The sequence below is a fragment of the Poecilia formosa genome, unplaced genomic scaffold, assembly GCF_000485575.1.
Source record: "Poecilia formosa unplaced genomic scaffold, Poecilia_formosa-5.1.2 Scaffold208, whole genome shotgun sequence".
NCBI classification, from domain to species: Eukaryota; Metazoa; Chordata; class Actinopteri; order Cyprinodontiformes; family Poeciliidae; genus Poecilia; species Poecilia formosa.
The window spans coordinates 611,052-635,743 of NW_006800147.1; the positions used below are offsets into that span (position 1 = coordinate 611,052).

A 24,692-nucleotide genomic window follows, 5' to 3' on the forward strand; every position below is an offset into this window, starting at 1 on the left:
TAAGCCAAAACTGTATAAAGAATATATACATTTTGAATTTTAGATTAAAAACATTTTCTGTCTGTATATATTTTCTACCCAGAACTTCTCAGGTGTCATAATAGTTTTAGTTTCACCCGGTTCAAATTCTGTACATGTGACGTCACACTTCCGGGAATTTTGTAACTGGCAGCCGCTTCAAAGGTATCCGTTAACCGTCATGACAGTTGCTATGACAACAATAAACAAGCCACAAGCTTAGAACTAGCTCTCGCCTTGTTCCTATCTACTTATAAACAATGTAAGTACATTATAACTATTACTAGATTACAATTTTTGAGTTCTCTACCCACCTTTGTGCAACACGAAGATAAATATCAGAGATATTTACTGTATTACTGCCGAACTAGCAAAATTAGCGCTAATGTATTTGAAAGCTAAGACCGACATGAAGCCTAATAGTGTATGTTGCTACATGTACTTACCCTGCCAGTCACCAGAAGCTTATTATTCACGTGAAGAGTTCGTAGTTCCTTTACAAATTCGTTTTAACGTATCTGATCTTTTCATGACAGTCTGAACAACACAGGTCGGATTCTTTTCGAATGCGACCCAGGAAACTTGCATGTCCGATACGTATCCGATTCAAATGCGACCTAACGTCCAGGTCGCGTTCATCCGAATTGAACGTCACTGATACTCGACAAACGTCAAAATTCCGCGCCCTGATACGCGCAAGCGGGAAGAATAACACAACCATGACGGACTATAATGAGGATTAAGTTGTTAATATGCTGCTCCGGTCGGACAACAACTTCAAATATATAAGCTAAGCTCCACCGTTACCCTCCATGTTTACTTCCGCAAACACTGAGCACTTCTTTTTATTGCGGTTGGCAAAACACTGAGAGACGGTGACGTTATTGCGCCCTCTACTGCGCATGCGGGACACTTTCAGGTCGTTTGCCCGTTCACACTGCAGAACGCATACAGGTTGCATTTATTTGTTAGTGTGAACGGCCCGGCAAACAAACAAAAAAAAAAAATCCGATTTGACAAAAAAATTGGAAATGGGTGACTTCAGGCTGCAGTGTGAACGCAGTAGGAGGCAGATTGTTCACATCGTCTGACATGTTTCCATTCTCTGTCTCATGGGTTGATCCCAACAGCAGATATTTTGTTGATATAGATTTCTCTTGAACATTGGTTAAGAGTTTATATAATACTTTCTTTTTGTTGTAGTTCATCTGTCAGGCTTCGCTGCACTTCTTTGACAATATGGTGGTTCACTTTCCGTTTAGAATTTTGGAAACAATGTATTAATTGGAACAAATAATAATAGCCCTGAATTTAACCATTACAAAGGGTTAAATATATCTACAGGTATTTATTTATCTGTAGATGCATTTATCTGTAGATGCATTTATCTGTAGATGCATTCTTTGCTACAAATGATCAAGCATATGCTGAATAAATGCAATGTTTTTGTATTTTAGACAATATAGTGTATTTTCTTGTTAAGAAATAGGAACTTAATTGTTTGTTTATGCATTTTTTTTTAGCATATTTTAATATTGCATAAAATAAGCTTACTTGGTAAGTAAACAATAAGCAGAATGTTCTGCTTTTTTTCCTGATTAATTGATAGAATCATCAATTGCTATAATAACCGTTAGCTGCAGCATTAATTATGATCCTGTTGTGTGACCTTAAACAAGCTGTTCATGTTCGGAAATAATCTGATGTAGTTGAATTAAAACAATTTAGCAAGGAAAAATGGACAAAAATAAACTTATTACCAGTCCAAGCACTGGATCCCAGTTAAAGCCACCACATAAAAAAGCAGCAACCACTTTCTTATGCAGGGTAAGGTTGATATAAAAAGTTATTTTACCTTAAAAAATAAAATCTTTATTTGAAAACCGCTTTTTGCATTTACTCAGTTTATCTAGCCCAAACAAAACTGGACAGAGGAAATATCTATGGAGGGAAATACTTTTTCACAGAACTGAATCTGCAAAGACAGCTGGACGTCTTCTGGGAGCAGAGGGATGCAAAACCTTTTATCATATGCAGCCTTTCTTCTCTTTGAGCACGTGTTGCTGTGGGACATGTGATTACTCTGTTATGTTTAAGAACCTTCTGAGAACAACGCTGGAATGAGAAACCTCCAAAGACACCAGAAAGTCTCAGAGGATTGAATCTGGTCTGTTTGTGAGGCAGGAAAGGTGGCCATGTTGGAACAGAAAGTACACATGTGAGGCTGGGATGCATTTCCTTCTTTGCTAAAAAGCCTCTGTCACCATCTGCACGTTTCTGGCAATGTTAATGGATTTTGAAGATTCATCTTGCCATTCCTCCTGAAAAGGTTGCACAAGCAGCCCTTTTATGGCAGTTATATTAAAATGTCTTCTTTGACAATATCTTTTCCTCTGGTTAGATGTTTTTGTAACCTGCAAACCCTTATAACTCGTTCAAAAAGGTACAAAGTACTGAATAACAAAATACAAAAAACAGCAGGCATTCCTTAGATGTGTGGAAACAGAAGGACTCATAAGTGTCATCACTGAAAATAATTAGATGACTGAACAAAGTAAACAAATTCAAAAACATATTTAGCAAAATACAAACACAGCAGAATCTACTAAAGGTCACTGAAAACGTTAAAGGTTTGAAACACAGGCTGTGTGTCAGAATGTGTCCTTTGGACTTTCCTTTGGATTTCTATGAGAGCAAGCTTTTTTATATCTATCTTTTCAGAAAGATAGTTGCTTATTTTAAGTTAATTTCTTAATATTGATTAAAAAGTACTTGTTCTACTGCCACATTATTTCACATATAACAAGACATTTTCCCCATGCTGTAACTGAAATAATCTACCAGGGGAACTGATACTTTTACATCAATATTAAGTAAGTATTTCATTAAAAGAAGCTCCTTTATCTTGTTGAAAAATTACTTGCAACTAGATCAAAATCTTACCAAGAGTACTTGGTAAAATGTTGTGTTTTTGCAGAGCAGCCAAGTTTTGTCCACTTTAATAAATCTCTAGTTGTTTGTGTAGACAGTCGGTGTGTTTGTGATGTGAATGCGTAATCAAACTGATGCGGACAAAAGCGAAATCTGGTCCACCTAAAAATCTTGTTCCTGGTCCTGTTGAAGTGAACTCTGGTGCGGTTTGAATAAATATGTGAATGCAAGTGGTCTGGAGACTCCTTCAAAAGCAGGAAGCAAACTATAGTGAAGGGCATCATGGGTAAATACAACCAAAACAAACGCGCGAGCACTAGAGGGAGAAATGCCTCTTGGTCTTTCACCAAAGACACTGCTCCACTTTCTTTATTTACATTTTGTGAAGAAGGAGGCTCCACTTAATGCTTTCTTCAGAGGTTTTCATGTCCTTTTCCTCAGTGATTCTTGTTGCAGCGCCACCACAGGTGAGGAGGGGAACAGGTTTTTCAAAGAGTTTGGATGTTTGACAGTGCAATGTGAAAACAAACGACAGCACCAGAAAATATAACAAATGTTGCAATTTTGAACTGAATCTACTGGACTATCAAGTGTGAAAACATCCTTATAGTTAGAATTTATGAATGCTGGGCTTTCCAAATGCCAACCAATAGGGTGTCAAGTAGCAAACTATATTTCAGCTTCCCATGCTACTTTCATTTAAAATATTTTAGCTATGCTCTGTGAATGGGTGAATTTTTAATGAATAATTTTGGGTTATGTTCCACAGAAAGATCAGCAAATACTGAAATGTGAATATGTCACTTTTATGTCCAAAATGACATAAAAGTGTCTATTTGTGTCACTTTTGAAAGCGACATAAATACACCAAGATCTGTTGAATCATGGGACGTATTTAATTTTCTATTCTGGATTCATCTTTGTTTAATAAATAATGATAGTGTGGAATAAATACATTTATTGTTGCCCCAAATCTGTTTTAAATTTGGACGAAAAAGTAAAAACTACTTTTCTCAGTTTGAGTTTACTTTCAGATTTACTTCTAAAAGAGACTACTGCATTTATGCTAATTTGAAGTTTTTTTCATTAGATAATTTATAGAAGTTTGTTCTCCAAATGTTTTACAATAACTACAGTTTATTTTTTAGAACCTGGATCCAGTAACAGAGCGATCTTCAGCCTCCTTCAGTGCAGCTGACGCTTCCTGGCAGTGAATTTGACGGAGCAGTCAGTCACATTGTTCAGCTGTCACACACTCCAGGACGTCGTCGGCACAAAACTGAAAATGTATGAAGGATGCATAAAGAAAAACTGTGGCTAATGCATCTGCAGGAAAAAGCTTGAGAATGGCTTGATGGACTGAGACGAGCCACGGCAGACTTTTCAGGAAACAGCTCAATTTTACCCAGGCAGGCTGGAGCTGATGGGGGGTGTAAAGTTTGATTACAATCACAGCTGCTGACAAGATGCGAGGAGATGGACGTAAACAAGGACATTAAACTGAAACATTATTGAGCTTGTGGCTGTATGTTACACAGCCTTCGTTTAAGTTCCTGCTATACTTCTGCTACTTAAGTGGTTTAATGATTGTACGGAAAATCTCAGAAGAAAGCCATGCATGACAACAGAGATTTATTTCGTCAGAGCTGCAGCTGCAATTAGTCACAGCCGAATGTGCTCTGTTCCCTCAGATAATCTCGAAATCGTTGACATTTAGTGTCAGCTCCCGTACATTTTCCTCCGAGTGTTTGGAGAAAGTGAAGGCAGGAGCCGGAGCCACTGGAGGGAGGAGAGAGGTAGGCGTAATCAGTCTAAACACCAGCTAATTAGAGCAGCAGTCATATTTCTTTAGTCAGGTGGGTGTAAGAACCAGGCAACCGAAGTGAAGTCAACACCAAAACAGCTACATGGAGGTATGGTTGGAGGCTTTATGAAACCTGTATGAAATTAATTATAAAAAATGACACACTGCTTTATTTTTCACACATTTTTCAATTTATGCATGATGTGAACTGTTAGCATGCAGAGAAGACATAAATAGATCAAGATCTGAAACACCTCAAAGCATTATTTTTAAATACTTTATTTCCCCTGACTACCTAAATTAATACCAGACTAAACTTTTCCTGTTTGAATTCAGTCAGGAGGTCAAAATGATTTCCACACTGCAAAAACACAAACTTTTACCGAGTATTTTTGGTCTAGTTTCTATTGAGAATATCTTATTACGCTTGAAATCAGACATAATAACCCACAAGTAACTTTTCAGTAAGATATAAGAGCTTTTTTAAAGTCATAATTCCTTAATATTGATGAAAAGTAGTTTGTTATGAGTGAAATAATCTGCCATTTGCTTCATTTACTTCTCAGCTCATAATTATCTGAGGAACTAATAGGGCCTTGGGGTGTAATTCTTAGACAGTCAATTTATTCTTGTTTTATTATGAGAACAAACATTGTTGGTGACATTATGTGAAGCTGAAGTACCAAACATGGTGCAGCAGGACACTGTGAATTCCACCACAATGATTTCAGCACCTTAACGTTTTTCAAGAGCACATCGAACATACAAACCTCAAAGAAGTCACGCAAACTCACCTTAATTTCCTCATGTTTAAGTCGTTTTCAAAAGTGAGATAGAAAGTTATGTTCTGCCATTAAGGCCACAGTAAATTTGGAATATAACAGAAACTTGCAAGCTTGGCAACATCATCCCAGCTGTGAAGTACAGGGTTGGATCCATCGTGCTTTTTGAGCTGCAGGAGAGACCAGCATTACTCACAAAACAAACCGCAAAAAGGAAGAAACATCTTGAAACATCGACCAAAAAGTCAAAGTCTGAGCTCATGTTGATCTCCCAAATGGACAATGGCACAATGCATAAAACCAAATTAGTTAGAAAATGGGTTAAAGTTACCAAAGTCAAATGTTTTGGTGTCCTATAAAAATATCCACACTAGTTCTGTCAGAAAAATATTGCAACAAGCTTGTGGGCGTTACTGTTTCAGGCAATTTTAACAAAAACTATAAAACTGTGTCATTTTGGCATTTTTTAGTTTTGGTAATCCTAATTAATCTCAGCCAGGAAACTTGTAGTCTGATTTAATGCTACAAAATGAGGGGGAAGAAAGGTTTTGTGTCATTTTACTCGGTTTATGTAAAAATCCGGTTACAGTTCAAGGAGTTTTTCAGTGTTGAAATCAGTGAAATGCTCCAATTAACAGGATATAAAAATCAGGCAAAATCCCCCAAAACACGACACGCATGTCTTGTACAGCACTGATGAAATATGCAAATGACTCGAAGCTGCAGAGAAAACAAACACAGCTGGAGACGAGCGCCCAGTGGAAGGTGATTTGTTACGCCGAGCTTTGACTTGATGTTTGTCAGACAAACCTGACTAATTGGCTGTCAACAAAGCACCAAGACGGTCGTTAATGCAACACGTCAGGAAAACAGGAAGTGATGACAGAGGAGTTCAGTAAAAATGAGATGTCAGAAACATGGATAATTAGATTTAATGATTTATCAAAAACAACCCTCAGCCTCACTAAATTTACTAAGCGTACTAAATCTATGTGATCTGAATATTGCAACGCTAGAAAACTTTCCTTTTTAATAAAGTTTTCTAAAATCTATCAACCAGAGGAAGCACAATATTATTTGTATTTGGACTGTCTGTAAATAGTTTTAGGACATTAATTAGTCTGATAAAGATAAAATAAACTTGGCAGAAATGTAGTATGCTTAAAGTATGGGGGAGGTATGTTTTTTTATTAAAAATACCACCAGATCTCAGTCTAATAGAAAGCCTTTTGGATGGTGGAACTGGAGATTGGCACCATGGATGTGCAGCAGACAAATCTGCAGCAACTGCGTGACGCTAACATGTCAATATGAAGCAGACTCTCTGAGGAATGTTTCCAGTACCTTGTTGAATTTCTGCCTCAAATGATTAAGGCAGTTCTGAAGGCAAAGGGGGTCAAACCTGGTAAGGTGTACCTAATAAAGTGGCTGGTGAGTGTCCCTTAATATGCAATAATATGGTGAGTAGAAACCGTCTTAGCCCTAACACAGAAGCTAATATCTACAGACTTCCTTATTTCCACTATTGGGGGCACAAAAGCCAGCCAATACCAAGTCAAGTAGCATTGAGCCCATTTATTTCTGCTACCAACCTGCATTTCCTTCATAGGATCTGACAGAAAAATCTTTGAACAGGCAAATTTTTCATTAATAATTTGGAGTTACATTCCACAGAAAAATCCTCAAATTGTTGAATCTGTGAATACTGAACTGTCTAAACATAGCAGAGTTTCCATGTATAGGCATAAACTTTGCAGGGAAATGTTTTTAAGGCATTATAGGTTGCAATGTCTGCACAACAACAAAAAAACCTTAAATGAAAAGCTTCTCTGCGTAAAAATGTAAATGTACCTAATTTTGAGTCTTCATGATGTGAGCATCACCAGCCACCCCAGCCTGATTGCATTTTAGTCTGGGGTGTTTGAACGGCTTCCCAAGCCATTCAAGCATTAAAGAATTTTTATGAGGCTGTTAAACAAAACGAGCTCCATTCAAATATTTTCAAAGGCAGAGCAGAAAAAGCTAATATTTGTACAGTTAGGACCTTCCACCTCTCTTTCTTCCCTCATCTCTCATATTTCACAGTTTTTCTTCTTAAGCGTCCCTGAGCTACAGTAATTGTATATTCCGCAGCACCATCTGGCCCTGGAGAGCACATTTCTCTAACATGTTTCAGAGGTCAAACGCTCAGCATGAACAAATTTGCACACATGGAATCCATCCTGATCGTCTCATTGTCCTTGCACAATTTCATCTGCGAATGCAACAGAAAATCCTAAAATACACGAGCTGTTGGGAGAGGAGGAAGGGGCGAGTGTCGATTCAGATTGTACTTTAAGTGAGTTTAATCGGTGCGAGTAAGACTGAGTTCACACTGCAGCCCGAAGTGACTCAATTCATATTTTTATTTATTTATTTTTGCCTCAATCTGACCTGTTTTCGATCTTTTCACGACAGTCTAAACAACACAGGTTGGACTATTTTCCAATGCGACCCAGTCCACTTGGGGATCCGATACTATCCGATTCAAAAGCGATTTAACGTCCAGGTCGCGTTCATCCGAATTGAACGTCACTGATACTCGACAAACGTCGCTATTCTGCTTCCTGATACTCACAAATGGAAGGAAAAACAACCACCATGACGGACTATAATGAGGATTAAGTTGTTAATATATTGGCTCCGATCGACAACAACTTTAAAATCGTAAGCTATGCTCCATCGTTAGCCTCCATGTTTACTTCCGCAAACACTGAGCACTAACTACGGTACTTCTTCTTCTTCTTCTTCTTCTGCTTCTTCTTCTTCTTCTTCTGGCAGTTGGCAAAGCACTGCTGAGAACGCTCTCTGTGTGACGTTATTGCGCCCTCTACTGGGCGTGCGGGACACTTTCGTTCACATACAGATCGCATGTTTTTGGAAGTGTGAACGACCGTGGCAAAAATAAAAATCCAATTTGGCAAAAAATAGGAATTGTTTCTCTACAGGCTGCAGTGTGAGCGAAGCCTAAAGTAAAATGCCAGATTTTTGTCTTTCTTTAAAGTAAAGGGTACTAAAAAAAAAAAAAACACTTCTCCAGCAGCTCATTAGTTCTCCCGGCAATATAAATTACATCATGTCCATTACTCCTGCACAGCTCTGTGTATACAGCACTTTAGAGAAATGAATGGGCTCGGTAGCAACGCTCGCAGCCATTTGGTTATTAGTTAATACATCACCCTTGTCACTGTACCTTCTGAGACTCTCACAAAGACAGCTGAAAACGTGTGGATCCCTGACACCTTTGGTTTATTAGCTGTCATGATGCACTGTCACTAAGCGCTACCTCGATTTAAACATTTCTGCTGATTTCAAATCAATATTTTTATTACGTACTGGGTTAGAGCTGCTTCTTCCCTTCTGAGCTGCCATAATTCTTTGTGGGAAAGATTCAACAAGGTGTCAGGAAAATACCTTGGAGATGTTGGCTCCACAGTGAGATGGATTATCTCAGGATTATTATCACAGGATTATTTCATGTTTGTCGGCTGGACATCTATGATGGCTATCTCCACAAATACACCACAACCCTAATGTGCTCTGTTGGGCTGAGACCCCAACCGTCTGGAATAATCTGTCCTTTTGAGTCCATTAATCTTTTTAAAACATATTTATTTTCTGAGACCTTTGGCAAATTTTAAGAGGTTGACTCTTTCTTAAACATGTTTCTTTTTTATTATTTTTATGTAATTTTCATTTGTACAACTCTTTGTGGACCTTAGTTTATTTTACAGTGCTCTATAACTTCAGGTGGTACGATATGGTGTTGTATGGTAGGATGTATTTTTAATTGCTTAGGACACCGCTGGGTAAATCTAATGTGTTTTTAAGGGGATGGAGTGTTAAAATATAGAGCAGTTTGTGTTATTCTCCATCCAGATGTGCAGAATCATGCCAGAATCAGAGCTCAAATAAGACAAAATACACTGGATGAAGATGACTGGAAACAAAGTATTCGCTCTTGCATGAGACCTGATTGCATCCGAATCTAAATTTACAAGAAATTTTAATTATATCTGAAGCTGTAAGTAATTATGTTTACCTTTCATATTTCCAATGCTATGTTGAATTATGAAACCATCCTTCATTTCATTATATTTTACTTTCTGATGAAGTAAAATATTTTATTGAATTTGTCCAAATCAACATTTGTTCTGAATGTATTTCAAGATGTTTGTTCATACTTGAGTGTTTTATCAATCATTTACGCTCTGATGCTCATTTTAGACTGTCAATTATTGTTCAGTTAAATACTTATAAAAAATGCAATTTGAACAAGTAGAGGAGTGAAAAAGTGTTGGGCCTAAAAATAAACGTCTGTGTCGGTATCTAAAAGCCATATCCTCAGTTTAAAGATGTTGTGACACGTAAAAATATTCCTTACTATGTAATTAAAATAGAAAAAACCCCGATGGATTTTGTATAATTTGAGACGAGGCCATGTTAGTTTGTGCTGTATGCTCGGCTGTTTCTTTGTTTACTTCAGATTTTTTCATCATTGACCATTTTGGGCTGAAAGTTTGAGGCTCTATAATCAGTGGCGGATGGTGAATGCTCCGCTATGGTAGATATCATAATGTGTCAGGTGTAGCATAGCTGCAGTATGGCATAGCATGTCTTGAATTTTCTGAGGTTGACATTTTAGCATCTTGATCTCCGTCAGACTCTGCTCCTGGGCTTCTCGGTTTTCGTTACGCAGGAATGACGAAGAGCCTGGAGGAGTTTCTGTTTGTTACTGCGACTGGATGACTCTTTAGAGGACAGGAGACTCTGCTGCTGATGCGCAGTGCTGGCAGACAGCAGCTCACTGTTAATAAATTAAGCTGAGGTCAGAAGGGGCGCCACAGCGTCAGACATGTTTACTTTACCTGTACTGTGTATCATTTTGATAAATAGGAGACAACAAAACACCTGGGATCCTCTTAGGCTCTGCATGCAGAGATTAGTCTAAAAACAAGCCACGTATAATAAGGAGATGCTTAATTCCCATTTCTTTTTAATTGCCCAGTCAGAGAAAAAAAAAATCCACCTTGATCTAATTCAGCAAACCGGTTGTCACTGGAGAAGTAGAGCAGGAATTAATATGTCTTAAACCTGATTGATGCTAAAGGAGACTCTTACAATTGCAACAAACCAACTATGGAGTAAAGGAATCACTGGTTCATTTTCATCCATGGACCACGTGACAAAATGCAACTGAGAAAAATGTAGCCAGACTTTCACTTCATTAGAACCAGACTTTGATAAACTAGTTTAACTTTGAACATTAAATCACAAAGCAACTTTACAGGAATGACATTTGATTTAAAGCCATGTGAGTATTTTACTGGGTTTACGATGGATTCCAGCATAAAACATAAAGTAGGGCATTATTTTAGGGTGAACGACAATAGGAATCTGAAAAGTGTGGCGTACAAATGTATTCCAGGTCCCTTTATACCGATTGCCCTAAATGAAATGCAGTACAACCAATGACCTTCACTGTTGAACGCCTTCTGCTGCATTCGTTCACACCGAACGCTTCGCACGTCAAAAACACATCAAGTTGGACACGTTTGCACTTTGAAGTGAGAGTCTTGACATTTTGCTCTGGACGCGCGTCAATATCAGCCGTTGTTTTCCTTTTTGCAGTCTCTGTACTGTGGTGGATGAAACTGAGAAAGTCACACCAAAGTATTATGTAGTGAAAGCTTCTGGAAACATAACAGAGGCTCAAATGTCTTTGCTGAAAATTTAGTGTTCAGTTTCTATTGAACAAACAACAGTGACAGCTGATGGCGGCACAAAGCGTGTTGGAGCCTCTTGGCTTTTCTCCTTCACTCAGTTACTTTGAACAATGGCGGATGAAATAGTGAGTGACTAGATTTTATTTACTGAAAACAACAGAATGTCGCCGTCGGGCAATTGTTTGAATTTACCAGATAATTCAGAGGTGTTGTGAGTTTCGTAAGCTGGCTGGGCGCTGACGAGGGTCGTCTCAGCTGAGCCCAGTTTGATGACCTGCTAACCACATCGGTGTCTGCATTTCACTAATAATATGAGAAAAATGTCTTGCTAAAAGTGGAAAAAATCCAGGTAAACAGGTACTTTTTCCATCAATATTAAGAAATGATTGACTGAAAACAAGCATTTCACATTTAGATACCAGCTCACTGGCATTTAAACCAAGCAAAACTGGCAGATCTAAAAGTCAAGTAAAAATTGTGTAAAGTATAAACAGTTGACTTGATTTGGGTTTTTTTTTGGCTCTAGTGGCTTTTATTTGACAGGAAAGTGGGAAGACATGCAGTAAAGGTTGCCAAGGTCAAGAATCGAGCCCATGATGGCTGCATTGAGGACTGAGGCCTCCATATGCGAGTTGTGCTTAACCCCTGCACCACCACAGCACACCCCAAAAACAAGCTTTTAAAAGTAACTTGTAATTTAGTTTGACTTATTTCAAAGATATTTGCAATCAAAAGTAGAACAAAGATACTTGGTAAGTGTTAGAGTTTTGCAGTGAAGTGTTTCTGTCTTCAAAACCATCCTCCAACCTCATTCACTTGCAAAACATTTCTGCTGTCATAAATTAGAGGGATTGTATCAGCTAGTCCTTTAATTTCTCCTCTTCATATTTTATGGATTGCTGTGGCGGAAAGAACACAAACGAGTGCATCGATAATCAAGCTCCCGTTCATTTGTGCACAGATTACATCCAAACCGCAGCTGTCAGGAAAAGTCTGGACTCAGCACCGTCTCGGCTCGTTTTTAAAAATCTAACAAGACGCCTGATGTGACGTGACAGCTGCGCCTGAGACCCACATTCATGGACCATGAGCGCGTCACCAAGCCGGGTGTATTCTCATTCTGCACACTCGGTTTTGTCTTGAGAGGAATTTAATCACACAAAGATTGTTTGATGGATTTCTTTAATCCCCGAAAAGAGAATAAAACACACAGAGGACAGAATTTACATCAGAAATAATAAGAACATTCACAGTGAATCTAATTATAGCTAAAAAGCAGACAGCAAATGACAGACTAACAAACATATAACCACTTCTGAACAAAACACACGCTTCCACAACATGCAGCGTTTTCTCCCCGGACAGCAGGACCGCGTTGGATGTGTTAAAAGAAAAAGAAAAAAAAAAAAAGAAAAACACATTCTGTGCAGCTCAAACACTCCCTGTGATACAATTTTACAAGGACACTTGACCTGAATGATTTAAAGGAAAGGAGTGCTACAATGCAAAACAAAAAGCACAAGAAAGGAGGCGACAGAAATACCGTTGCGAGAAAGCACTTTGAAAAATTGGCAGCTGAATTCACGAAGGAGTAAAACGCTTCACAAAGAATTGAAATCAGACAATTAGAAGTTCTTTAAGGAGCTGCTCCTGAGTCCAAGAGGAGGCAGTAATCGCCTCCCAAAACAGGAGGAAAGATGAGACAAAATTCCCGTCTGTGCGGCTCGCTTTAATTAGAAGCCAGCAGCTTTTCAATTATTTTTATTATCAAATGACCTTCAGTTTGCTTGAACACTTGTTTCTTCTTCTTTCTTTCTTTTTGCCCCCCTGATTTACATTTAGACAGCAAATAAAAAAAAAGGTTAGAGGAAGGATGGATCTAAACAAGTGGAGGCTGTGAATAAAAACAGGCAAAATTTAAATGGAAAAAATGAGTTAGACTCAAAACTAAGCAGTAGAAAATCCTGATTATAAGGAAGTTAACACCTGGGTTTCAGTATATTTAATATGATTTGGGTTGAATTCTCAAAAAATATATAAAATAAAATATAGATATTTTAATATTTCATCATGTTCCCTTAGCTGAAGAGACAGAGACTCACTGTTCTTGAGTCTTAAACTCTGGTTTTGAAATTCAGTGTTCTGGGTCTCAGCCAAACAGTTTTTAGGCAACATACTGACCCCTGCACCGTCACTGATGTATTTTTAATTGCTTGGGACACCGCTGGGTAAATCTAACGTGTTTTTAAGGGGATGGAGTGTTAAAATATAGAGCAGTTTGTGTTATTCTCCATCCAGATGTGCAGAATCATGCCAGAATCAGAGCTCAAATAAGACAAAATACACTGAATGAAGATGACTGGAAACAAAGTATTCGCTCTTGCATGAGACCTGATTGCATCTGAATCTAAATTTACAAGAAATTTAAATTATATCTGAAGCTGTAAGTAATTATGTTTACCTTTTATATATCTGATGCAATGTCAAATTATGAAACCATCCTTTATTTCATTATATTTTACTTTCTATGAAGTAAAATATTTTATTGAATTTGTCCTGATCAACATTTGTTCTGAAAGTATTTGTTCATACTTGAATGCTTTTATACTCTGATGCTCATTTCAGACTCTGAATCATTGTTCAGTAAATGCTTATAAAAATTAAATCTGAACAAATAGAATAGTGAAAAAGTGTTGGGCCTAAAAATACACATCTGTCTCAGTATGTGAAAGCCATATTTTTACACATAAAAATATGCTTTATGTGTGATTAAACTAGAAAAATCATGGATTTTGTATCATTTGAGATGTGGCCATGTTAGTTTGTGTTAGGATGCAAGACGTGGGCTACTTCTTTGTTTCATGTTTACTCATCATTTGACCATCTTGGGCTGAAAGTTTGGGGCTCTATAATTAGTCTAAGTGCAACAAGGTTTTACTTTTAACAATACTGTAGATGTTAAGTTAGTCAAAATGTCTTTATTTTTTGTTTGAATTTATTTTGTTTAGTCAACACGTTGTTCCTCCAGACATTTATTGGTGTGTTCAGTTCTGTTGTGCTGCTCTTGGCAGTTGGTGGTTACCATAGCAACCGGTAACTGGCAGCTCCTCCCCCTTTTCTTTCTGTTGCCGTCGGTAACGGTGGCATGTATTAGGATCAGCTCAGTGTTTCGTTTACAAATATTATACTGTCACATATATTTTATACAAATTTAGTAATACACAGTGTTTCATGAGTAATTTTGCTGTGTTTTATAAATGTCTTTAACTGTTATGTTAGCTATCTTTAATTTTATAACTGTTAAATGCCATTAACTGCTCACTGGGAGTTATTGCTTTGTAGTTTGTTTAGGGTTATTTGTTCTATTTTATTTAATGTATAGGACTGATGTTAACCACCAACTGGATTTCCTCTTTTGTTAGAATCAATACAGTGAACCTGAATGTGTCCGTCATGAATCTACTGGAGCTGAGACGAACGTAGGAGTGTTAAATATGGTTTCCCCCAAGTAGAGGTGGAAGATATGGACTCAAAGTTTTATCACAATATTTTGTGGTATGTTATGATAATAATGAAAAAAGTGGCTATTTATTACTGTATGGCTGTAACAGCATTATAGAGCAATTATAGCTACCAAAACAAAAATAGTGCTCTGAAAAATCTAATCCATGTGCAATACGCTTCTTTAGGACACTAGTGATCTGTATCACACTGTAACTGGATTTAATCATATTTTCAAAGATATTGATATTTACTGATGCTCTGATTTAAGAAAAAAAAAGCTAAATTAACAATCCCACTTATTGTTTTTTAAACATTCAAACATATCATTTGAACATTTGAACATATCGTGTCAACAATAAATCAGAATTCTGATCATGATAAGAAATTTATCACGATAAATGATATGATAAAGGCCCACTCAAGTTCTAAGTGGTTTTATATTTGATAGATAATTGCTAAATTAGTATCATTTCATTTAAAAAAGTTTAAACTCCCCTACTTTAGCATGTCAAAGCGAGATAATCTTCATCACTGCAGACAGAGTGTCTACATGGTGTAACATCAGTTTAAGGAATTTTGTTATTTGATCATTTCTACAACTTTTATCACTTGGAAAGAGCAGCAAGAAGCACAAAAGGTGAATAAAAAGAAGAAAACCGATGAGGAAGAAGTAGATCTGACAATGACTGAATGCAAACACAGAGGAAGGTGATTACTGAGAAAAGGAAAGGCTAGGCTGATGTAGTGAGGAAACACAAAGATGAATGGTAACATAAATAAGCACAAAGAGCTAAACACCACAGTTAAATCCAGAGCATTACAACCAACCACATTACAGAAATCAGATAAATTTAACTCAAAGTCCTACAAACTGTGACAGCGGCAGTCGGAGTTAGCTGGATATAACATTGTGTGGGCAGAAAGATAACGCTGAATCACTATTTACTTAATAAATGTGTCTGTGTGGCAGCAGACTGGCAGCAAAATGTAAATATCTATTCAATTCTCTGGCTATTTGTTAACACAGCCCTGATTCTCCCTTTGAGTTTAGGAACCGTTTTACGAATAAAATGTCAGAGTTAGATGGATTCACAGACAGCTGAAGATGAGTGAAAAGCAGCCAGAGTTCACAGAAAAACCTTCAGAAATCCTGTAGACCACATGGGTCAAACTCGAGGCCCGTGGGCCAAATACGGCCCGCAGTAGCTTTTTATGTAGATATAAAATATTATGTTATCAATCAAATCAATGCAGGTTTTATTTGTTTACTGCCAAATTATATCAATCAGTCCCTCCAGGTTCTTGAGAATTACCATGGAAATTCATGCAAAATCAACAAATCAAAATACATTTTTTGCACCAATACATTTTTTGGGAGTTTATCGCAGATTTTTCTCAAAAATTGTCAAAATTTTTTACTTTTACTAAACAGCTGCCTCAGCCTTAATTGATGTCAGATTAGAGTCCACGATCTAAACAGCGAGTAATAAAAGTCGCATTTACCGTCATAAATAAGTGTAAATATTTCCAAATTAGTGCAACAAACACTTTGATTTTTATTGCAAAAAAATCCTGGAGGGACTGAAAAGATGTTCAATAATATTATTTAACTTTAAGAATTGATTGATATTTGAACAGTTTGTGATCAGGTTTTATCAATACGTTCTGGCACAACCGGCCCTTTAAGAGCATTTATGATCTGGATTTGGTCCAAAACGAAAATGAGTTTGACTCGCCCACTGTAGATGCACAAAGAGACTGAAGGATTACATGGAGGTGAAACAAAGTAGGAATAATTGAGGCATCAAGAACTTTGCAGACAAATGTATATAAAACTCTTTTAAAGGTTTTTCAATCTTACAAGTTTCACAAAAGCTGTAAGTATTTTTTGTCTAGTTTCAAATGAAAATATCTTAGTACACCTGAAAAAAGACAAAACTTACAAGTAACTCTTGAATTTTGATTTTAAAAAATGCTACTTCCATTGTCGGATCTTTTTCAGTTATAACATGAGCACAACATTGTTTTGAATATTTTCCAACTTATTTTCAGAAGAGTAATTTAACAGAGTTGAAACATCTTTTATGCTGAAATAACACAGAAACCAACACAAAATGTCAGCCTGACCTTTTTGTCCCTTGTACTTTGCACAAAGCAAGATATATATGATGTTAATTAGTGAATTTTAAAGGTCCTCGCTGTTTAATTTCATTTTTTATTTTGTTATCAAGCCACGTTGCTACAATTTCCCTCTAATTTCTTTTGTCAAGACAAAACTTTAAGATCATTTTAAGGTAGTAAAATCTTCTCAATCTCCACATTCAGTCCCATTTGAACTTATATGACTGTAATCAACTGATAATTCAACAAAACATATTCTTTCATGGGTGTTTGTACATTTGCTGATCAGAAAATAAGCCACACACAAAAAAAAACTGCACACAAAATACAATAAAGGCAACTGTTATTAAAAGAAAAAAAAATACAACAAAAGTCTTGGAGCAAATCTTGAACTGAAGTAATAAAAGTCCCGTTAAAGTCACATTAGATGATGATAAAACAGGAGAACGTTCCCCACTGAGTGAAACGTGGTTACAGTGTGTGCTGCAGTGGTAAGAGTGATGAAGAGCTGCCAGATGACTGTACAATCCAGGCTGAGACGGAAAATCCAGAGGAATGGTTGTTAATCTGGAAACATGCACGACTGCAGGGGCTGCACTGCAAAAACACAAAATCCTACCAAGTATTTTTGGTCTAATTTCTAGAGAAAATGTCTTAGGACATTTAAAATAAGACAAAACTAACTTACTAATAACTTTTAGGCATCATATAAGAGCTTGTTTTAAGTAAATCATTCCTTAATATCGATGAAAAAGTTCTAGTTCCACTGGCAGACCATTTCATTTACAACAAGATATGTTTCCCATGTCATACGGGAAATAATCTGATCAATATGAATGAATTATTTACTTAAAAAACATATATCTTGCTTAAAAGTTACTTGAAAGTTAGTTTTGACTTATTAGATATTTGCAATAGACCAAAAATGAGTGGTGCTGAAAAAAATCTGAATCAATTCAAAATGCTCAAAAATCGACTTTTAATCTGTTTAATTTTTTTTGTAAAATTATAGTTTAAAATATTTTTCTGTAATAAAGATATTTTCATAAAATTATTTTATTTTATGACATAGTTCATTTCATAAAAGGGTTTATGAAATCTCTGTAAACGAAACTGTCCTTCATAAAAGGGTCTGGTTGTCATCCAGTTTTTTTTTTATAAAAACAGCGAAAAGAGAACAACAATAAATCCTGCAAATGGAAACTATTGAGCTTATTTTAATTTATCATGTGATTAACTGATTTATTGCTTATTGTGGCAGGCCTAAGTATTGTTTTAAATAAATGTATTTTCATCTTGTCGGTCACAAAATTTACAGAGAATCTAAAACATCCGAATCTCTTCTGAAACAAATCATGAGCCTAAAAACTGGAATTGAATCGCCAGACTTTCAGTTTTTCATCTCTACCAAAAGCAGTTGGTGAGATTTTGTGTTTTTTGCAGTGCGGTTTCCCTCCGGAGCAGAACGAAATCCTCAACTCTTTCAGGCTGTATTGTTCAGCGGAAACTCGACTCCCAGCTGTTGGTGAAGCCCGTTGGCGCGGCGCTGGGAACGCTGACCTGGACCAACCCCCAAAACCTCCAGTCCAGCTCAGGAATTTAAAACAGGACACTTTTACATTTTGCTGATTTCCAACGAGCGGCAAGGTGACGCAGGAACGCCACGCACCTGTTGCAACTACAAATACGCCACGATTTGCAGGTGAACTATAATCACCATTCCAGTGAAAACGGAGCTAAAACAAAGCTCTTCCTGAGCTTTTAGTCGCGTTAGCCTTCATTTGCTTTATCGACTGCCAGTAGGCAGGAAGTTAATCTCTATACATTTAGTTTCTGATAAACACTGGAATTTATTTGCCAAATTAAAACAATTACTTTAGCTTTAGCTTTGTGAGTTAAAGCTTATCTCTGCAGACTAATAAGGAGCCTAAACCCACAAACAGATTAATGCATACAGCAGTTTTATGGAGCTCATCATTCGGTGCATCTCTTGGAGAAATAAGCACAATTACTGAACGGATGAATCACTGGAGCAGCTGTGTTGTCTCTCAAGGACTCCTCAGGATGTTTCTAAAAGGCTGGATTTTTTAAGATACAATATCTACAGCAAAATATAACAGCTACTGACAGATTAATGTGCCGAGTCCCTTATAGCTGTAAATTCAGCAGCTAAGACATATAATCAATATTAGCTGTTTTACTGAGGTGTGCATAGTCTGAATGTTTGCTGTGCTATTAAACTTCATAGGGATTTCCTGCAGACAAACACGTTTGAAAACTCAGAGAAGGAATGGACTAGGTGTGGCTGATGCGGTGAAAAATGTCATGATTTTTCTACATAATAATGTAGATTTTAATACAACTTCACGGATTATAAGGGAAGGTTTAGAGCGTTTAGACCATAAAAGTACCCTGGTGCCACCTTAGATCCAAATGATCTGCTGCTCAACTCAACATTTACACTCGCACGGGAATATTATACAACTGTACATCTTTGAAAAGCAGAAGTAGAGCCTCCTGCACAGCCAACAAAATGCAGAAAGTGGTTTCTGGATGGCAAGTTAACAACAAAGCACTTATCTTTTCCAGCTGCCATTGTACAGTACATACAGTGTTAATACCAGCTGACCAAATGTGCTTGTGTTGCTAAGCAACGGGGCTGGGCTTGGCTGGGGTTGCTAGGTAACGGCGCAGTGCCTATAGAATGTGACTCAATAATCGGGAGGATTTTGAAACACCAGAAAACAAACATATTGCCAAAATCTGGTGTTTTTTTAAACCACTAGAACAGTTAAGACCAAATGGACATTAAACTAGCAAAAAGTGAATTCTGCATAACTTTTTGAAGGACAATTTGGATTACAGACATTTCATAATTAATTGTGATTGTTGTTTCTGTTTTTTGTTTATTTACTTTGAATATTTAAAATGCCTTCTGGTGTTAAATGTTCATTAGAATTTAGAGTTCATTGATATTTAATCATGTTTTCTTGCATTATCATGTCTCTAATGATTAAAAACACAACCCAAAGTTTTTTAGATTACTTCCTCAAACTGACAAATCCTGAAATATTCTGCATTTTGCAGAGATTTCTGTTTTGTTTGTTGATTTGTGAGTTTCTATCTGCAGTATGAAAATCCTAATGCTACAAGTTTTTATACTTTAAAGTCTAATATTACCCACTTCTGTTTTTAAAAACAGATCAAATTCCTACAATGACTTTATAAGCAGTGATAAAGATCATCTCCTGCATTATGCGGTGCTGAATTTGTGTTTTTTATTGTGGCTCTGCAGGCTGTTATTTCTGTGGTTTAAAGGCAGCTGAAAGAAAGTCTTAAAGGAGTTTAATTACCGCGTCTGCTGAACACAACTGAACAGAACGCATTTTGACTGAATGTGACTGAAGCTGCTGTTTGTTTGCGGGGAAACTCCACAGGGGTCCCTTTAACTTGAGGCACATTAACGCTGGTTTGTTTTCCAACAGGCTTTCAGCTCCATCTTAATGTTTTTATCCACGGCTGAGGAAGAAAATCCATTACATGCCTTTTTCTTTTTTAATAATCTATATCATTTGTTCGTGGAAAAGCAGATATTTCATACCTCGACCAAAACTTTATTACTGTGGTTCAATGTTTAGCTGCTTGTTTTTTCCTACATTTACGTTCACACAGGAGCCAAATGCAACTCGAATCTGATATTTTCACAGCAGTCTGAACGGTCCAACTCCAATCTTTTCACCTGGAAAAATATCCAATTTGTGAGACTTTAATATGTGGTACTAAATCAGATACGTATCTGACATGTGTCTGCAGTCACATTTTATCCAACTTTTACGTCATCGACGTGAGACGTGCATCACAATTCAGCACCAGAAGAAGCCAAACGCGGTAAATCCGGATGTAAACAGTGGCTGAAGCAAAAAGAGCCGACACTTCCTTCTTCTTGTTATGATCTTGTAATAATACTGTCGGCTCTGATTGCTTAACAACTTATCGATCCAAAAACGTCCATTTTTACTTCTGTAAACATTGTGCTGCAGTGAGACGTCTAAGTGGAGATAAACATCATGCCGTATCCATTATTTATACAAAAACAGCTGGAAAAAAATGTATATTGTGAAGGAGATTGATATTTTTTTCATTTGTTTCAGAAAGTGAAACTCATCACACAATAGGGTTCATTCACACCAGTCCTGTTTAGTTCACTTTAATCAAACTTTAGTTGATTTGTCTAGATCACATGTGTCAAACTTAAGGCCCGTGGGCCAAATCTGGCCCGCCATAGCTTTTTATATGGTCCTATAGATTCTTGACTAAACACCAAGTGAGCTTAAAAATATCATGTTATCAATCAAATCAGGGCAGTTTTTATCCGTTTACTACCAAATTATATCAATCAGTCCCTCCAGTTTCTTGAAAATTATGGTGGAAATTCACGCAACATCAACAAATCACTGCACTTTTTTGTGCTAATAATTGGGAGTTTATTGCAGACAAAAACTGTCAAAAACTGTCTTACTTGTACTAAACAGCTGCCTCAGCCTTAATTGATGTCAGATTATAGTCCATGATCTATACAGCGAGTAATAAGAAGTCGCATGTATCGTCATAAATAAGCGCAAATATTTTCAAATTAGCACTTTGATTTTTATTGCAAAAAAATAACAAAATCCTGGGGGGACTGAAAAGGTGTTCAATGATATTTAATTTTAAGGATTTATTGATATTTTAACAGTTCGTGAACAGGTTTTATCAATACATTCTGGCACAACCGGCCCTTTAAGAATGAAAATGAGTTTGACTCCCCTGATTTAGAAACATTTGGGGAAATGTGAACGTGTAATCAAACTCTGCAAACTCTGGTCCGCCTAAAAGCCTCGGTCTCGATTCGATTAAAGTGAACTCTGGTGCCGTTTGAATGCATCTGTGAACACCAAGCAGACCAGAGAACGCTCTAAAAGCAGGAAGTGGACTACAGCACAGGGCATTCTGGGTAAATCCAATCAAAACAAATGCAAGAGTCTAACGATGGCGAGAGAAATGACATGAGAGAAATCCTACAACCACTAAAATCTGCCGTCACTCCATTTTTGTTTACATTTTGTGAAAAAGGAAGTTGCACTCAGTGTCTTCTTTTGAGGTTTTTGTATTTTTTACTTCAGTGGTTATTGGAGTAGCGCCCCCACAGGCGAGGAGGGGAACAGGTTTTTCAATCATTTTGATTGTTGGAGTGTGAAAACGAACAATAGTAGCTGAAAATATAACAAATGTTGCAATTTTGGTCGCCAGTCTGACCAAATCTACCGGACTATCAGGTGGGAAATCTCCCTTTGAGTATTTCAGCCTGTAGTTCTTGCAGTTTTGATGATTATGGTTTAAAAAAAGTCATAAAAAGCAGTGTACTTGTGTACTGAATTGTGTCACTTTTGGTCCTTATTCGCTAAACATTATACATTATTTTCGTGATTTTGTCCAGCAGCTCTAAAGCCCAACAATGCACATTTTGTTCCAAACTTTTAGCCCAGTTTTCACATGTGACTACAGCCGACCTGCAAACCACGACAATCCTGTCTGCTTACGCTGCAGCAAGTATCTCACTGCTTGCCTAAATTAGAAGTCTTTGACTCTGTCATCGCTGGTCCCACAGGCCCCAGCAGAGACCCACTGGTTATTCTTCACCGTCCTGCAACAGATGCGATGAGACGTTACTGAGCGAGAGAAGAGCGCGCTGCACCCAGAGACAAACGGGATAAAGTCCACACGGCGGTGTGTTACCCAAAGAGGCACAAAGCTGGATGAAAAGATGAGAGGAAGAGAGCAAATGCATCTTCTTCTTTGTCTATACAATGAACTGCAAAGTATATTGCAGGCACGAAATGATAATGGGATACAATTAACTTCAAATGGTTTCACTGCACACATAAATCTCCTCCTCTGTAGGGGCACAAACTGCTTCCAGAGAGATGGACTCTCTAATTGCACCTCGCTCTCTGTGCTGTGCTGCTTACATTGTCATTGGCACAGTAAATCAGCAAATGAAAACACTACAATAAAATTTAGCTTCACTGGATTAAAGCACGAAAAAGGAGCCGACGTCTTCAGGTTGAAACACAACGAAGCCGGTTTACATCTCCGGTTTTACCTACAACCGGATTTTTGATCGCTTTGTGAGACAATCTTGTTTGCTGAAGATTTTTTAAACGGATCGATGCGAAATGAAACTGACAGAGCATCTGCCTTCAGTAGATGAAAGCCTGAATGAAGCTTGTTACAGATTAATTACAACCTGACAGGAGGCGAAACAGCAGAGAAGCTGACGAGACGTCCAAGCCGACACAAATCGTCCGGTTGGAGTTCTTCCCCCCAAATCCAAAACGAGTTAACACCAGATAACGTCTTTTCCTCTCAAGGCGTTCTTTGCTGGACTCACAGAGCCGCAAATGTTTGGTTCTGCCAGTGCAGAGCAGGGAGCGTTCCACATTCGTCTGCTGAAAACGTACAATCCAAGAAGCTGGAGGTATGAAAGATGCATGTCCACGTGTAGTCTTCAGATTTCACTAAATTCTGAAGAACCAAATGGGGACAAAATGACAGAAATGTGGAGAAATCTGAAAACCGATGTGTGTGTTTGTTGTAGTGCGGATTTTCTCGTGCTCATTGGGGTCGGCCGGGGTCACGACAGCTGCCACGTAGGGTTGAAGAACTTGATGGAGTGGGTCTTGGCCCACTTGGCAAAAACTGACTTCTCTGTGATGAAGCGGTGTCCGCCGTAGGGGGCGCTCTCGTGCAGATGGTACTCTGCACACTCGTCCCGGCTGCCCGCCTCGTAGTAGTGGTAGGGAACCTGCCTGTAGCCCTCAGTCCTAAAGGAGGAGGAGAGAAACGTCATCAGACTAAATCTGTCTCTACGGAAGAGGAAGAGAAGCTTGAATTAGGTGATAAAACCTTTTATTTTGAAGGAAGAGTTCGTCCAGTTATCAGGTCTGGACACCAAATAGTTGGACGGTTAAGTCTTGCAAAAACATTCACGCAACTAAAACTTTTCACATTTAATTTTTTTCTATTTAAGTTGTGAGATTTGATTAATATTTAATTACAGGGTTTGTAGTTAAATGCTCCAATTCTAACGTTAGCATTGGAGACGACCGTTAGCTGCTGCAACATGATTAGCATTGAGATGCTACTTCAGGCTAGAATAGCTTCACTGTGAGGCTAACTCTTATTAGCACAACCTGAACACATTTATAGTTTTTCTAGGGTTCCTTTACATTTTTTTTCTTTTTTTTTTTGAAGAAAAGAATTAACCTCAAAAAGACGTGGTTTTCTCATCTATTGCTGTTTTTTTTCAAACGGCGCTTGTGCGTCACATTTACAGATGTACCAGAAACACAACACGAAGGTTCCTACTCTGGACTTCTGTATGGAAAAAAACAAAAATGTGTTTAATTGCTTTAAGATATTGATGCAATTAATTAATAAAAATTAACAGATTAAAGTTCCAACCCTTAATTCATTGATATATCCAAACTAAGCAGAGCTTAACACCTGTATGCTGCCATTTTACCGAATTTGTCTTTGTAAAACAGCTCAAGCTGAGTCAGACTGGATGAAGAACATCAATGAAGATCAGTTTTCAAGTCAATAAATGGACAATGGGGTTTAAAAAGGACTTTGACTGGGCCAATGCAACATGAATGATCTTTGTAAAAAAATTAAAAATGAAATTAAAAATGAGTGAATTTTACATTTAAAGGGTTGTGGACTTAA

The 24,692-nt window shown here is 37.4% G+C and overlaps 1 protein-coding gene and 1 long non-coding RNA gene across 3 annotated transcripts in view; one reads left to right on the forward strand and one right to left on the reverse strand.

The window, feature by feature from the left end:
- On the forward strand, nucleotides 1-18,428 carry LOC107838071 (uncharacterized). 2 transcript variants are annotated; one of them, XR_001664132.1, is made up of 3 exons: nucleotides 1-280; nucleotides 4,098-5,217; nucleotides 17,627-18,428. It is a non-coding gene; the product is annotated as an uncharacterized LOC107838071 (long non-coding RNA). The 2 variants fall into 2 exon arrangements; XR_001664131.1 differs by lacking the exons at nucleotides 1-280; nucleotides 17,627-18,428 and adding an exon at nucleotides 2,849-2,891 and having other exon boundaries at nucleotides 4,098-4,909.
- Nucleotides 18,429-22,069: 3,641 nt separating this feature from the next.
- st6galnac3 (ST6 (alpha-N-acetyl-neuraminyl-2,3-beta-galactosyl-1,3)-N-acetylgalactosaminide alpha-2,6-sialyltransferase 3) overlaps nucleotides 22,070-24,692 on the reverse strand; it is a 90,211-nt gene continuing 87,588 nt past the window's right edge. The window contains exon 5 of the mRNA XM_007567419.2: nucleotides 22,070-23,788. Within this exon, the coding sequence (XP_007567481.1) occupies nucleotides 23,599-23,788 (190 nt within the window). The 3' untranslated portion in view covers nucleotides 22,070-23,598. The remainder of the gene's footprint in view (nucleotides 23,789-24,692) is intronic.